This window comes from Ctenopharyngodon idella, chromosome 22 (genome assembly GCF_019924925.1).
Source record: "Ctenopharyngodon idella isolate HZGC_01 chromosome 22, HZGC01, whole genome shotgun sequence".
NCBI classification, from domain to species: domain Eukaryota; kingdom Metazoa; phylum Chordata; class Actinopteri; order Cypriniformes; family Xenocyprididae; genus Ctenopharyngodon; species Ctenopharyngodon idella.
Genome location: NC_067241.1, coordinates 4,783,239 through 4,801,065, shown reverse-complemented (window position 1 = coordinate 4,801,065; position 17,827 = coordinate 4,783,239). Strand labels below are relative to the sequence as shown.

The 17,827-nt window shown below is 37.3% G+C and overlaps 1 protein-coding gene across 3 annotated transcripts in view; it reads left to right on the top strand.

The window, feature by feature from the left end:
- Nucleotides 1-497: 497 nt before the first annotated feature.
- Nucleotides 498-17,827, top strand: part of rbms2b (RNA binding motif, single stranded interacting protein 2b) — a 34,072-nt gene continuing 16,742 nt past the window's right edge. For all 3 annotated transcript variants that reach the window (XM_051879962.1, XM_051879960.1, XM_051879961.1), the window contains exons 1-2: nt 498-687; nt 12,857-13,023. In XM_051879962.1, coding sequence (XP_051735922.1) covers nt 616-687; nt 12,857-13,023 — 239 coding nt within the window. In that variant the 5' untranslated portion in view covers nt 498-615. The remainder of the gene's footprint in view (nt 688-12,856; nt 13,024-17,827) is intronic.

Here is a 17,827-nt window from a genome sequence, read left to right as displayed (position 1 = left end):
TTTTTTACAGTATATTCTATAGGAAAATTGCATATATTATCCTATGAAGCCATACGTAGGCTAATTTTTCATTTTTACAGTGTACTGCACCCTAGATGTGGGTCACTAATCGCTTATACTTGCTAATGCTTTTACTGAGTGTCACAAGAATACATGTGAATTTATATTATCATATAAATGTCTAGTGGTTCCCAGAGGTACATATATTACCAGTAAATATCATATTTAATGCTAGTATTTGTGCAGCTGGGAAAATTCAGCATAGATTTCCAAGCAAGTTCAAGAAGAGGTCTTTCAGTTGATTTCCTCCATTATTCTTCCTTGTTTAAAAGAAGAACTCTAATTAGTCATAAGAGAGTATAGGCTATAGCTTTCAGTACCATTTAAAACAGAAAAACGTATATTATTGCTGTTTTCTTCCTGTGTGCTAATGAACAGCAGTGTGTGTGTGTGTGTGTGTGTGTGTGTGTGTGTGTGTGTGTGTGTGTGTGTGTGGAGAGCGACTCAATCTCTTCCACAGACTCCAGGCTGAATGTCCCCGGTGACGTCAGCTGACTGTTTTGGCTGTACTAGGCGCTCCGGACACAGCGCGCTGCTGCTGCTGCTGCTGTAAAAATGCTGCTCTCTGTGCCGCCAAGGACAGGAATCAACCCATATAACGGCTATACCAGCAGAACCAGTAAAAAGGTAAAAGCCCTGTTCATATGCGTTGGCGTCAGCCGTTCGGGCCGGCGGAAAACGCTCATTTTTGTCGCTTATCTCTGTTGTGTGTGTAATTGCACGAGTGTGAGCTGCAGTGTCCTTGAAAGTGGAACCGTGAAAATATTGAAGTGTATCATCGCGCGATCGTGCCGGATAATATACCGCTGTGGAGTAAGATACTAAAGTGAGCGTTTATTAAAAAGTGGGCATCTTAATGTAGAACTGATCTACTCTATTGGCTGGCTGAGAAGTCACAGACTATACTGAACTTGCAGTCCGAAATGTTCACGGATAGCCACTTATTTATAGGGACACGATGCTTGTGGATTCGTTGCAGTAAATCAGTATAGAGGACAATTATTTGGGATTCTCGAGGAAAATGGTTTGACGGGGAAAAAAGAAAATTAGTTTAACTTAAGTTTTACGTTGAGTCATTCGCCCCACCCCTATAAATCCCACTACTATGACGGGAAACATTTAGCTTTCGGATTGACTTTGCAGAGACAGAAAGTCAATGAATCCGACATAGGGTGTCTTTGAATTATATCGCCTTTATATATATTTATTTTCGAAGAGACAAAGGTTAGAATAATAAAAAAAAAAAGAGATTTTATAACATGTTCATGACGCAGTTTATTTGTCAAAATGAACGCTTGTCTGACATACAGGCTGGGCTATGATAGTGGTTACGTGCAGTAAATTATTAGAAAAACTAATACATATATATATATATATATATATATATATATAGCCTAGTATTTATGACCGATATGGTATTGATTGTTTTATGGTTAAGTGTCTTCATATTCAGAAACGATTTTTAATTATAATTTTATTTCCGACACAAATGAATATTCTAATCAGTACAAACATAACGTGCATAATTAATATATTTATTAACAATAATACTATTATATTTAAGTTTTAAATCTGTTTTAGTAAAAAAAAATGTTTTTTCTTAAGCTTAAAATGTTTCGTATTTATCACTTAAGAATGAATTGCTATTTCGCTTGAGTATGCAAATACTACATAAAGTAAGTTACTTTACCTGTGAACACTGTTGTTTTCTGCTGAAGCCACAGTGATGCAATGGCATTGTGTATACTACTATACTATTATTTTAAAGGGTTAGTTCACTCAAAAATTAAAATTATGTTTTTAATTACTCACCCTCATGTCGTTCCAAACCCGTAAGACTTTCGTTCATCTTCGGAAAACAAATGAAGATCTTTTTGATGAAATCTAAATGATTTCTGTCCCTCCCTAGACAGATATGCAACTGAAATTTTGAGGCTTCAAAAAGTTCATAAAGAGATCGTAAAACTAATCCATATGAATTGAGTGGTTTAGTCCAAATTTTCTGAAGAGACATGATCTCTTTATATGATAAACAGATTGAATTTAGGCTTTTATTCACATATAAACGTTCAACAACTCACACAGTTGTGGTAAACAGAAGCTCAAGCATGTTTGTTTGATGCGTGCGAGAACCAAAGAGGTTCATTCTCATGTGTTACGCAGCACGTTTGAGCTTCCGGAATAGGTTTGTTCTCGCGCGTCAAGCAGGTTCGGTTGAGCTTCTGTTTATGTTCCCTGATCAATGTTTATATGTGAATAAAAGCCTAAATTCAATCAGTTCATCATATAAAGCAATCGAGTCTCTTCATAAAATTTGGACTAAACCACTCCATTCATATGGATTAGTTTTACGATCTGTTTATGAAAATTTTGAAGCGTCAAAGTGTCAGTTGCGTAGCTGTCAATGGAGGGACAGAAAGCGCTCAAATTTAATCAAAAATATCTTCATTTGTGTTCTGAAGATGAACGAAAGTCTTACGGGTGTGGAACAACATGAGGGTGAGTAATTAATGACCGAATTTTCATTTTTGGGTGAACTAACCCTTTAAGACTGATTTTGAAGAACTGGTAACTGATACAACACTGTATATGTAAGAAATGCTGGTTAAACCTGTCAATCTCTACCTGACACATGGCGATGATTCCGTGCAAGCCAGTTCATGTATATATGAATTTTTAGTTCTCTTCGACTACCATATATTTTTAACATCATCAGTGAATCAAGTGTGCTTGCTTGCAGGTTTATTCAAAGCACTCCATCTTTATCTTAAGCAATCTTTAATGCTCTTACAAGATCATTATCATAGATGTATTTGCTATAAAAGGACAGCACAAAGCAAAGAAAGACTATTAGCATGTTGATCATTTTATGAATTATTTCCTGATAACTTTTTACCAGGGAGAATAGATAAATGGGAAGCAGTTTCTGACCATGATATTGAGTATGATGGTCTGTCTACTCATTAACAGTTTTATAAGCATACACCCTGTGATCTGATCCAGCTTGGCTCTCTAAATGTTATTTCAGCTTCACGCCCATGATCACGACAGAATCCAAGAACAACGCATAGATGCAAGCAGTTGTCCGACCCGGCTCACTGATTTTATATTACCTTTCAGTTTATGAAGAAATAAGAGAAGACCACAACAATTGAGATTCACAGTTACATATTTAACAAAAGACATCGACCCAAATGTCCTTTTGTTGTTAGAGCTGACCATGGACTCAGTTTTTACAAAATAAACACTTTACTTATAAGTGTTGCTCTAGAAAACATTGAACTGAGTGACTGCCACCAGCCCAGCCGCTGAGCAGGCAGGTGTCCGAGCCCATGGTGCATCTCTTCTCAATAACTCGCACAGCAGGTCGCGGTTACCGAGTGTTGGGGGAGGAAGTGTAGGTAGTAGCTAAAAAAGGAAAAAGCTGTGTTGGGCAGGTGAGCTCCATGTCCCGCGGCCATAAGGAAGACATCACTGAAAGGTTGTATGTTGCCACGGAATGTAGATATAGATATTATGCCATGTATCACCCCAGGGATGCCAATGAATATGGTAGATGGTGTTTTTGGAAGCAGTTTTAGGCAGAATTTAATTCAGGGCATCTGCTTATAATGGAAAAATACCCTGGTGATGTCAGGTTGCCTCTTCACCTGCTGGAACAGACTGGATGAAACAGTATTGAGTTTATGTAGAGGCTATTGGCCAAAAGCCTAGAGGCGGTCCTATCAGTTGAGTACGGATAGCTGTTGTTGCTGCAAATGTAAGCCAAAAAGGAGCATGACAAGTCCAGTTTGGACAACAATTTCAGACCCATGAGGTCCCACTTGGAATATGTTGGAAGAGTCCTGACCATAGTGTATTGTGAAGCTGAGGGAGCCCTCTATATTGATTTTTTTAGTAGCTGTAGCTATGTAAAAATGCAGAAGGAGAATGTCATGTGTGGTTAAAACTACCAAACAGTATTTCTTCAGTGATATTGCAGTCATTGAGAGGTCTCTTTATACCATAAACGGAGAAAAAAAGCTAATAAAAAGCACTCTGGTCATTCGCATGCGCGTCAAATTTAGATTTTTGACTTGTCGGAAATACTGGTTAACCTAGGATATTTGTCTTGAAATTTTGTGACTTTTCTGAACATGCCTGCGGAGTGTTGACACTCGCACTGTGTTGTGGAAAGTGCACACTAATTTTATGATGTTTGCCAGTCAATTTGTCCCACATATTTCATTGTTAAATAAGGCTGCACATACCCAAAATAAAAATATTTGTTGATGAATTTTGGTATGTCAGTTTCTCAACTACCCTCTAAGGGTATTTACATTTATGCATTTAGTTTATGTTAACTATACTATATATCGCTTTTTTAACTTTAGTTAGTGTGTGATGTTGCTGTTGCATTCTACATGTTCTCACTTCCTCTTGAGTCTCTTCATCATTGTCCAACTCTGGTTTTAACATAAAAAGCTGAACAGTTTCTGACATTTTCAGTGAGTCTGAGGTAATCGGCGCTGCTAACACAAGCTCTTGAAACTCCGCCCTCTTCGTAGGAGCAGCAGCTCATTTGCATTTAAAGGGACACAACTGAGCGTTTTTGCTCACCATCAAAAAGTGACAAATTTAACATGCTATAAAAATTATCTATGAGGTATTTTGAGCTAAAACTTCACATACCTACTCTGGGAACATCAGATACTTATTTTACATCTTGTAAAAGTGGCATTATATGACCCCTTTAATACAAGATACATATTTAATAATACAAACTTTACTCAAACTGTTTACTCATGTGAATTTTTGTGCTTGGTGTGAATAAGCTCTGCAGAAAATGTAATTTGAAACACTGTTTCCACAGCCTGAGTGCCTACGAGTTATCAAAGGACATAAATTTTTTCCAGAATTTTTGGTTAGTGAGAGTGTGCAGCCACTGGTCTCTAATTTCCTCCTTAAGTGCCCCAAAGTTAGATAGGCTTCCTAAGCCCTGCAGGTCTGCTAAGCACTGCTGCACTGACTCACCCAACTGCTGTCAGCTCTGGTGGAATAAAATCCGCTGGAGAATGACACTCTGTGGGGCGGCAAAATGTTGCAAATCATTTTACACAGTATGAATATTTGAAGCTCATTAGAGTCTTCCAAATATTCTGTGACCTTTCAGGTAATGAAAAAAGCTTTTTTAGATGAATCACTCAGTTTTTAATGTAAAGTTGAGAGCTTTCAGATTTTTTTTTTTTTTTTGAACATCTAGTGAGGAACAATGAGAACCGACTTTGGATGCAAAAAGAGCTTCTTATCATCGCTGTCAGGTGGAAACATTGTATCTCCAAAAAGGCTACTTTTCAGGAAATGGAAAATACACTGTATTTTTTTAAAATAAAAACTGCCCTTGGGCAGTTTTTGTTCGTTGGCTGACTAAGTTTTCTCAGTGTGTTCCGCATCAGCTGAAGTTGGTCCTCGTCAGCTTTTTTTCCCGGCCGATTCGACATGTTGAATCGGCGTCGGAGCTCATCGGGCCATCTGATCATTCTGATTGGCTGTTCAGCTACTGCCACCTGCTGGTACGGAAAAGGCATTTCATCTTATGCAGGCGCAGAACAGACATGCTACTTGTTGAGCGTCTGTTTGGTGTGTCAGGGCAACTTTGGACCCAGATGCTGCCGACGTGAGCCAACCCCGCAGGCTGCTTTCGTCGCCACTAGTTCCTCGGTGTCAGCTTGGTGTGTTCCTGCCTTAAGACACTCTTCTCAGACACGCTCCTCAAATAAATAAAACATTATATATAGTGTTTCTTGAGTAAATAAAATGCTGCACTTATTCAAAGAACCAGTTTTTCATTTACCCTTGCATTACAAACAAGCAGCGATGGTTCAAAATTCGTGCAGCTCTTCATTCACGATAGAGCCGGGGTGGAGTTATGAGGTTTAACCGACAGTTTGTGGATCCAATGGAATTACAAGTGCATTTTAATGCTTTTTATTGGTTAAATATTTGCAAAACCCAAAGACAGATGTAAAGGGTGAATAATAGTAATGATTTATGAAAACAATTTCAACACTAATGATGGAAAAAGAAGGCATACAGTGCAAAACTATATCAAGAATAATTTAAAGTACTAATAATAAACACTAAATTGCAAACTTTGAATTTTAACCTTTGTAAAGTTTGCAGATTCTACAAAAATATTTGAATCACTCAGTAGTGCATGTAGATTCCTGGGGACAGAGTCTGTTTCTCTTGGTACCGCCACAGAAATGTGTATTCACTCACACACACGCAATTAGAAATTCTCCTTCACGGGATGGATCGCTGCTGAAAGACACAGTTTTGAAAACCAAGCAGCCTAGACGGAGAGTCCGTCCCCTCCTTCCTGCACTCTTGGCAGGGATGCAGATTGCTCAGATAAATGACCTAGAATTCCTGGAATTCCCATCTCAAACATTGTGCATGGATCCTCGGTTACTGGCTGTGACAAAGTTATTTGTTAAATTTCTTTCTTACCAAAAGTGATATTCTGACATTTTTGATCAGCCGTAAGATATACAGACAGAGAGACTGAGAAAATTCCTAACAAGATGTAATTCTGATTTGTGAGTGTAGCTTAAAAAAGGTGGAGAACTGAGAAACTGAGGGATTTTTAAAGCATGTTTGGGTAAAAAATTGCATATTGCACAATTGATTTAGAAACCATGGCTTTATTCATATCTCTGGGGAAATGGGAGTGTGGGACAATATCTGTATTTCGAAGTATATTTTACCTCATAATACCGTATGAATATTCTCATGCCAAGAATCATTTTTAGTTACGTTTTCTTTTTAATATTTTTTGAAGCATACTTATGTACTGTATCATTAAGGCAATACACTTTAAAATTTTTCTATTCAATCATAATCTACTCTAATATATAATTTCCCAGACTGCAGAGTAATTAGACTAACTATACACTAAAAAGAAATATTGCATTATGACCCAAATATCTACAGTAGTGGCCAAAAGTATTTTTGAAAGGGGATTGGTTCGGGTATTTGTTTTTCATGACCCTACAAATTTGATTAAACCATCAAAATTATTTTATATTTTTAAATGTGAGGGAAAAATAAAACACTAAACTTGTTAAAGGTATTTATCTGACAAAAACTACATCTACACGTTTTATTTCACTATGCAAAAAATGCATAGAAAAACATAGTATACATTGACATAATCAGTAATTAATATTTTGTTTGTTGGTTGGTTGTTTTTGCATATTATGTTCATAATTTCTTTGTTTGACAGCCTGGCCAAAATGTCCGCACAATTTGGCATGTATCATTGTGTTATCACAAATAAAACAATTGACTCCAAGCACAACTGTGCAATATGCTTACAAAATCTTTAACACATTTTTAATCATTTGAATAAAGAGTGAAGATGTCAATTTTCCTAGGCCAGACTTTTGACCACTACTGTATATATTATATTATTATGTATATTATGTATTTTTAGAAATTGAAAACTAAAAAAAAAAAAAGTGTACTTTTTACTCACCCTCATTTTGTTTCACACCCGTAAGACCTTCATTCATCGTTGGAACACAAATTAAGATATTTTTCATAAAATCCAATGGTTTTTAAAACACTTCTTCATGAAGCTTTACGAATCTTTTGTTCCAAATCAGGGATTCGGTGCACCAAAGTCACGTAATTTCAGTAAATGAGGCTTCGTTACGTGACAAGTGTTTCGAAATTTCAATGGTTCACTACTGGGGGGCGTGACTTTGGCACTCTGATACTCTGAACCACTGAATCGAAACAAAAGATTCGTAAAGCTTCGAAGCTTCGTGAAGCAGTGTTTTGAAATCGTCCATCACTAGATATTGTCATAAAGTCGTTATTTTGTTTTTTTGGCGCACAAAAAGTATTCTCATCGCTTCATAACATTAAGGTTGAACCACTGTAGTCACATGAACTGTTTTAAATATGTCTTTAGTAGCTTTCTGGGCATTGGAAGTGTTAATTGTCTTGCTGGCAATGGAGGCCTCACTGAGCCATTGGATTTTATGAAAAATATCTTAATTTGTGTTCCGAAGATGAACGAAGGTCTTACGGGTGTGGAACAACATGAGGGTGAGTAATTAATGACCGAATTTTCATTTTTGGGTGAACTAACCCTTTAAACAAAAGTACAGTCATTAGACTGCCATTGTATCATACCATACCTACATATAAAATGCATGAAGTTATTTTCACTTGCTACTGCAGACCGCATTATGCTGCAATGTGTGTTGGTAGGTCATTAAATGTCCATATTCCAAAACCCAAAGCACACATCACAATACTATAACCTATGCAGGTTGGAGTGGTAGACAGGCCATTTATTTCCATTCACAGTCACACCTGGTACCAGCCCTTCAGAGCCAGATCCCCTGCTCACTGCCTCTTGTGACCTCTATTTCTGCAAGCCTTCCCAAGAGTCTGCCCTAGTGGCACTGCAATGGAGTAATCAAGAGAGGTGCAAACCCCGCCACGCTCTCATTACCACACTGCGCATATCTATGGAAATGAAGAGGCGGCCTATAGCCGCTTCCACTGCAGTGCTGTCCTCAAGTGCAAATAAGGGAAAACTCTCAGGTTTCATTATAGTGCAACTGAGATGTTCAAGGGCAGGTTTGCTAGTATTGATTAGTTGTTGACAAGGATTTGTTCTGCATTCAGGTACAATCTGAAGTAAACAGAGCAGTCGCAGCAGATGGAACATGTGAGGATGGTTGCGATGCATGAATCACTGTCAGCGCGGTTGTGGACTCGGAGGAATGTCTTCACCTAATATATCACATGCTTTGCATGAACACGAATTAAAGCTGTAGGTTTAACAGATGTACTTGAATAGGAGCTGTTTGTGTAGAGTCCATATGGGTCATGAGAAGCCATGAGACGTATATAAGGCATGCAAATATAGTTAAACAAGCATAGCTTTTCCTCCTCAGAATGCAAGCATAAAATGACCCATGATACACATTTTTGTAACATTACTTGTTGTCATTTTAATGTGCTGTAGTTTGAGGAAACCATTTTGTGCAGAATTGAGCTAAACCTGGTAAAACCTCCCTAATATTTCCCTAATATTATATAAACACTACCATTCAAAAGTTTGGGGTTGGTAAGATTTTTTTTAAAAATGTTTTTGAAAGAAGTCTCTTATTCTGCATTTACTGTAAAAACAGTATGATATGGTAAAGTATTATGACAATTTAAATATCTATTTAAATATATTTTAAAATTTAGTTTATTCCTGTGATGGCAAAGCTGAATTTTCAGCTGTGTGTGTGTGTGTGATTTTTACAACTAAAAATGCTAAAAAGAAAAAACTATTAAAGGGGTGGTGAACTGAGAAATCAAATTTTCCTTGAGCTTTTGACATATAAGAGGTCATCATACTATAAGAATATCCTGTAAGTTTCAGAACTGAAAACTTCCTTATTAGTCCAATAAAAGCTTTTATTGACACCAGACCCAGCAAATGACAGGTTTTTCAAAGTGGGGATGTATGACGTCAAAGGGCAGCAAGCACCGCTTCCGCAGAAGATCAACGCTTACTTCATCACTGCCTGTTTAGCCCCACCCACCGATTCGCGCATGACATGCAATAGAATAGGTAGCCTAAGTAACATAGGCCTACGTGGTGCTAAACCGGATCGAGCTACCAAGCAATAAACATGCCGTTGAGGATTACAAAATATTGTGCAGTGCCTGGACTCGACAGTAATGCAACATGTAAGTAACTGTGTTAATTCTAATGCCTGATCTGAAATGTAATGATTCATGTACAGTCAGATGTTCTTTGTGTGTCAGAAAATCAAACCCGTGACTAAACGTCAACTTGCGTTATTTCTCTTAGTAGGATGAAAATAATGATTAAATAATAAATAATAATAGTGATTAAATTATATAAAGAAAGCGATCAAAGAAAGCTCCCTTTGCAATCGTTGGAGCAGCGCGCGCTGAAGCTGTCAATCAAACAGCGCAAGTTTATCAGAGACTGACATGCGCAAAACTCCCATTTTATTCAACGAATCTCTTAATTATATTGCATTTGCACTGTTGGTGAAGATGAAAGCATTTGTTAGTGTACAGAAATTGAGTTGCAATGACGAGATTACTGCTTTCATGTGCTCAACATGTCTGTGATCGACTACAGTGTTCATCTCTGCAACCTTTCATGCCACAATCTAAATATAATGCCATAGATCTAAATGTAATGCAATACTTTTCACGATTAGTTAACCTTGAGAGCTGTAATAGTAAAAACGCACTAAAAGAGAGAGTAATAGAGTACCTCAGGGATGACGTGTTTTTGTAGGCAAAACCCGGAAGCGAGTTAGCATTTTAGGACTTCCGGTTCTATCGCCCCGAAGTCAATGGGTTTTTGCTAAATCGCCTGAAATAAGGTCTGTGGTTAACAAAGCCTTTAAATATTTTCACGTTTTGATCTATGACATAAAACACACCGGTTATAACCCACTTGTGATTTTTTTTAAACCTATATTGTATCTTAAAAACGGCAGTTGCTAACAAACTGCTAAAATGGACTGCTTCCTTTGGCGGGGACTTTAGACGTCATCATGACAAACAGGACATTTGGACAGCATTTCTCATGGGAAAAGTGGATAAGTATTCATACACAGCACAGATAATAATCAGCGAGCATGTTTTTAAATAAAGTTGTTTTTTAAATAAAGTTTGAGGAAGCTTGGTGGTCGTGACGTTGATCCGCGACCATGGTGTGCTGTAGTCCGTTTATAGCCTACTGTTAGCTTTTTATATCTGACAACTTTATTTAGGCTTCAAAATGTATAAATGTTGTGTTAACTTGTAAAGATTATCTTGATAGACAAAACGTGTAAGTGTCATAACCCTTTGTTAAACACCGAGCTTATTTTTTGCGATTTTCCAAAAGTCTATGGGAAAAATGCATAGGCTTTCGATCGAGGGAACCCGTGCGCCGCTAACTTCTGGGTTGGCCTACAAAAACACGTCATCCCTGAGGTACTCTATACTTGGCCATTTCAAATGGAAAGATGTTAGCCAATCACAGCAGTGGGCGTTTACACTGAAGTCTCACAGCAGACACGCCCCTTAAAACAGAGCGTTCAAACCAGAGTGCTAAAATCAGGGTAGGAAAAATGCCTTTTATTTATAAATTATGACAATTTTGGATGTAAAAAGCATTAACATTATAAGTGCACCCCAGGAAACATTATAAAACAATAAAACAACGCAGTTTATGACCCCTTTAAAAGTTTCCTTTTAGGGGTAGGGTTATTGTATAGAAATGAAAAATGTATGTACATATGTATTTTAAATTTTTGGGGAGTAAGAAAAGGGAATTTCTGAAAATTAGAAAGGAATATGGCTTGATTTGAATAACACATCTATCAGGATTTATGTCATTGGGGGGGGGGGTGTTATTTTTAGCATGTAGTGTTTGTGTGGGGAAGACGGGTGTTATTAGGTGTGCAGCACTGCTCAACCTTGAACAGCGTTGCAGGGCAGATGGGCTTAGTGGGGGGGCAGTGGTTCAGTCATCTGTTTTCCCATGCAGAGGCAGTGTTAGCAGAGTAGAGCAGTCCTAATGAGACGGTGCTTTCTGACTGCACCCAGCACATGAGAGGGATTAGCGCTCAACGCTAACAAGCTCAGATCTCAATTAGACAGGCTTCTATAACTAAGTTCAACCGGCTCAAGAGGAGAGCAAAAGACGAGAGTCTTAAATATGACATAACGTTTGTGTGGGCACTTCTGAATGTGCTCCTCTCTCCCTTTTTTCCAACAATCTCAGCCAAACCAGTGAACTTGTGGCATGTATTAAACTGGCCCATTGTTCCCTGTCTGAGATTTGATTTCACAGGCTTGACTAATGAAATACTTCATCCTTGCCTGCCCCTCTGACTGATGAGGAGTTAATTAGAAAACCAACAGAACCACTCAGGAGAGGGAAAGCCCCAGGCTTTGGACACAACAACAATCTGAGGCATTTTCTTTTTCAGAATCTGCTTGTTTTTGTAAACAAAATGACATTTTAAAGGGATAGTTCACCTGAAATTAAAATTGTCATCATTTTACTCACCCTCAAGTTGTTTCAAACCTTTACACCATTCTTTTATTGTATTCCAAGTCTTCTGGAGCCTTACAGTAGCTTTAATTTGAGAACCAAATCATTGAATCTGTGAGAAACGGGTAAGTCGGATTCGTGAATGAATCGTTCTTTTGAGATGGTTACTTTCAATAAACTAATTGAACCAGTTTGTGAATCGGACTGATCTGATAATCCAGTTCAACTCACTGATTCAGTGATCCAGACAAAATGATTTTTTGAGTTCTCTGGTGGGGAATTAACAGTAAATAATGAATTATGAAATTTTGGTCGGTTTTTCAAGAAGCTTGGAATATAGCACATAAATCGTATGGACTGTTTTTATGGCTTTTTTTTTTTCTTTGTTGCATGGACAAGCATTAAATTCTTCTTTTTGTGTTGCACGGAAAAATAAAAGCAAATGGGTTTGAAATGACACCAGGGTGAGTAATAATAACAGAATTTACATTTCTGAGTAAACTAATTCTTTAAAGGTTAGGTATGTGGGCAAATATTCCTGTTTATCTGTAGTGCCATTTTGATATTGCAGTGTTTTGCTTTGCTTGTGGCAAGAGTGAGTCACTAATGGTTAGAAGAATATAAAAATGATTCACTACTTCCTTAAAAGTCACAGGGGAAATTTGAAAATTTTCATTTATAATCTAATACCGTATCTTATCTCTGTTTTCACAGCAGGCGTATGCGTCCTCCACCCAGCAGATGGCGCCACCCAGTCCCAACACTACCACCAGCAGTAATGGAAGCAGCAGCGCTGGGGACCAGCTGAGCAAAACCAACCTGTACATCCGTGGTCTCCATCCAGGAACCACAGACCAGGACCTGGTCAAACTATGTCAACCGTGAGTGTCCTTTAGCAATCCTTGTTTCATGTGGAAGTGAATTTATTAGGCATGGTGAAGGCAAGTATGGTCAGGTTCATAATCAGCAGTTGAAGAGAAACTCAAGGTGTATAATAAGACCAGAAAATGCATTGAAAAAGGGGTGTGTGGGAAAGAAAAACTCAAGAGTTTGAGCGTCCTGATTTGACCCTTCATGAAAAGGTTAGAAATGCACTGCTGGCAGATCATTTTGAAATGAATGTGAATTACTTAAAATGTTTCTGGATAGGCTTATGCAGCATCTTGATTTAGTAGACATTGTGTAAATCGCACATTTCTATTCATGAAGCGTTTTTGATATTTTTATAACATTTTGGTGCAAAGCCTGAGGGGTGCTCGTTTTTCATCTTGGTATTGGTTCTCATTCCATGTGTTTTGTTGGTAGATAGGGAATTCATCTTTTGAAAGAAATCTCATGTCACTTTTTCACATTAGATATGTGCTTTCATGTTAGAGGACATTTTGGTGGAATGTAATGACAAACTCAACAGAGGTTTGGGTTTCAAACAAAGCTCTTTTTTGTTGACCGACTGCAGTGTTTCCAACAGCTAGGCATGACTTTCCCTGCCTGTGCCTCACTTCCTTTTAGGGTTGATAAAAGTAAGGAAGGAAGGGTTTGAAGAGAGATCATTGCTTTTGCTTCTCCCACCTAGATGTTCCAAAGTATACTCAAAAATATATTAATTATGAAAAAAAAGTTGTTTTCATCCATTTGACATTTAATTTCTGTTATTATTACTCAATTTTGTGTTTTAGGGGTTTGATTTGACTTTCCTAATCACAAAGTAAATTTAAAGGTTTGTTTTTACCTAAAAGGTTTTAAGTTTGTTTTTTGTTTTTTTTACATTGCATTAGATCTGTTGGTAAACTGCAATGAAGTGTTATAACATTTTTGGTAATATTAAAAGAAATAAAATTAAACATTAATATTAGAGGAAAACCCTCAACTTAAAAAGCTTTAAAATTAGCAATGTTGACTTGGCAGCTAACTGAATAAGTTTAAGCTGAAATTACTAAAACTGAAATAAAAAAAATGCCAAATAGAAATATATAAAAATCTAATAAAAATGACAAAAACATGTAAAATTACTAAAACTTAAACTAAAATTAAAACAGAAAGATTAAACATAAAAGACATTCAAAATATTAATTAATTCTATGTATTTAAATAATGCTAAAATTACACTAACTGCACTTGAAATGTATTAGTTTATTATGGGAAAATGTAATCCTCTTTTTTTATTTTTGTGTCAAGTTGCCAAAGCAAAAGTAAACAACTCAATGTCTTTGATGCTTAATTTGATGTGATTTATGTTGGGCAATAAAAATATGATGCTTTATTGAAGTGTATATTCCATTTTAGAACAAAGTGCTCATATATTTAAGTTGGTGTACAAAGAAAGTGCACAGATTTGAGAAGTAATGCTGAAGATTCTAAGAAACGGCTGAGATGAGGCTGCCCAGCCCTACAGGAAACTCTGAGCCCAGGGGGAAAGGGAAAGACAAACAAGGGCAACAGCTGGGAGGGAGAGGAGACGAAAAGTTGTTGGTGATGGGGGTGGGGAGAAGCTGGAAGAGAGAAAGAGGGATTTGGGGGAGTGTGAGAAAGAGAGACTGAGAGAGAGAGAGAGAGATAAGAGGTAGTCAAATATATCAGGTGTTTCTTAGCAAAGAAGCTGCTGGCGGAGGGGATGTTTGGTCAAGTAATTCCTGTTACCTTTATAGAAAGCGAAAGAGCAGATCACAAGTCGAATGGTTTCAGAACACTAAAGCTTGTTTTATGAAGAAATGCTATGGATATCACAAGCAAGAATTGCGGCAAAAGGAAAGCCACGTGTATATATCTCATATATTTAAGCAATATCACAAGTGTAAGAGTGCTGTTGTTCTGAATATCAGCACGATTTCATGAGTGATATTGCTTCAATATACAAGAAGTTAATATTGAGTAACTCACATTTTAAACACAATATTGCCAGTTACTAGTCTATTTTTAATCTACCAACAATATAGTTCCAAAAGGAACAAAAGCCTTAATGACTCAGTGATTTTTGACCAAATCAGTTGAGTGAATGATTTGTTGACTTACTCATAAAGATAATCACTTGTTTTGTTTCTGAATGAATCAGTGTTTTGAATGAATTAGCAGAGTGAATGATTCATTGTGTGAAGCATTACAAAAGTATTACAAAAGTAAAAAAGAAGCCTTTTGTTGACTTTAATTTTAAGTGCCTCAACAATGCTAAAACAAGGTCAATATGAGTACTAGTTACTAGAGTCTGGCTACACTAATCTCTGCAAATCATCACATAGTGTTTGCTTGACCATGACTCTTGGTTGGATCTCACACATGACTAACTGCAACTCTACCCCATAGGGACATCAGGGAAAAACAATACTAAATGCTAAATAATAAAATTCAACTAACATAAGGTCATTCATATTTATAATGGCAAAATAAATAGGCTTATCAGCTTTTAAAAATGTCTTTTGTTATTGACTTTAATGTGAGTACGTCCAATCAAATTATACCTTGTTTTGCAAACAGTATTTCATTTGTCTCTTGTAATGTGGCTAATATTAAAATAAAATTTGACCAGTGTTTGTTCCATGTTTTAGGCTGGTAAATCACACTTTTGATGCTTACACATTATTAATAGTGATGCCCCTAAATAGATTTTTTTAACATCAAAACCAAAATTAAAGTTTTCATTTTGACTGTTCAGAATATCGTGTTCACAGGTAATGAACCAGCAGTAGAAAAGTTCTTCAACAACAAGCCGCCTCTTTATATTTAAAAAAAAAAAAAAAAAAGTTATATATTGCTACGCTAGCTTTATTTTTGGTCACAGCTGAAGTGTGTTCACACTGCTGACATGTTTACCTGTTGTGTGCATAAAATAGACACTGACACAATCAAAGCAGTCATTGGCAAACCGCTAACCATTTCAGCCGAAACCATATTTTTGTTTTTTTGCTGTTTCGCCCAAATAATTTTAGTTGCCGAAATTTCTGTGCATCACTAATGATCAAATTGCCTATTCCTCCTCATCTTTGTCATTGATAATTTTAAAGTCCCCCGTAGTCAATAATTTTATCCCTTAAAACTCATCTTGGAAGTGACATATTTAAACATTTTTTCCTTGGAAAAAAAAATCTTCATGCTTTAAAGAGGGGGTGCAATGCTATTTCATGCATTCTGACTTATTTACACTGTTGAAGAGTTAGATTCTCATGCTTAACATGGCCAAAGTTTCAGAACACGAGTTGGACGTATGACAAAGTATTTCCGTGCCAAATGACTACTTCCGGTTTTGGTACGGGATTCAGAGAGATTTTTTCTAGTATGGCCCTTTATCACGTAACAAAGGGCGGAATTCCTTGTATAGGCACTTCTCCCTGATAAGCGTGCACACACATCACCCAGAACAAGAGTAAGAGCACGCCCATCAACGCGTTTTGTTCGGGATACGGAAGCCGAGAGATTTTTCAACAAAGGCTGTGTCCCAATTCAGGGGCTGCACCCTCTGAACCCAGTGTTAAGGGAACAGAGGATGAAGTTTGTTTTTCCGAGGCAGCAACATAGTTGCACACGTATGTTTGTTTGTTCCCGGGATTTCACTGATGAATACTTTGTAAACAAGTCCCAGTTCGGCGCTGGATTTGCAGATTACGGGTGGTGAGTAAAGCTGCATCAGATGTTTGTGTTTTGTTGGCAATGGGCTCTAGAATCTCGGAAAGACTTGGTTTAGCGTATCTATCTTTTATAAATATGACAAAACTAAAGACTTTTCAGAGATATGAAGGATGCATTGTTACATGAGATTGGCAGAAACTGTGTGATACCCCCCCTTTAAAATAGCTTGAATGTAACTACACCCTTGCCTCATTTAGTATACGCAGTTCTATAATTATGCAAATTAGCCCCGCCCCCACTCAATCGCACCAGCTCAGAGATCCACTCGTTAACAATCACACGTTGACGTGATTGGTTACAAGGTAGTTTGTGACATCAGAAACACCTGCGATTTCAAACCACGTTTTTGAGACTGTTTTTAGTTCACTGCTGTTTTAAGGAGAAAATACTCAGCAGTGGTGTTGACTTATGAATTTGCACATGTTTTGTCTTAAATCACATTAAAAGTACCACATAGACATATAAACAACATTAAAAACTTGATTTTCACCACAGGGGGACTTTAAATATTGTTGGTCCTAAGCAGTTCATTGTATTATGAATAAATTTTATGTGTGTTTTTAAGATTTTTGTACAATAAAAAAATGGCAGTGTATTGAGTTGCTGTTTTCATGCATCTTTTATTTTTAATGAAAACATACGCTGATTGAAGATGCATTTGTTCTATTCTATGTCCTACATGAACGAGTCTGAATAATTAAATAAGAAACTGAAACTACTTGTAATTTTTTTCAGTGGTCTTCTATTGCTTCCATGTATGCAGTTCCATTATATAGATTTAGTTCAATCATGAACATCAGTGTGAGGCGCTGTGCACTGGCAGTAGGACCCATGAGGAGCCTGGCAGAGGGCATTGTTGGTTGATTGTTGTGGCTCCCAGCCAGAGCTGTGCAGGGCAGACAAGGAGAACTCTCAGGTTACACTGCAAGCACATGCCTGGAGAGAGAACACCTACCCCCCTCCCCGTCCCTCAAACACCCGCATGCCTCCAGTAAGCCATAGAAGCGTATGCAATCCTACAGCTATATACCTGTATCATGCTGCGGCAATGCCTCTTCCTAAGATATG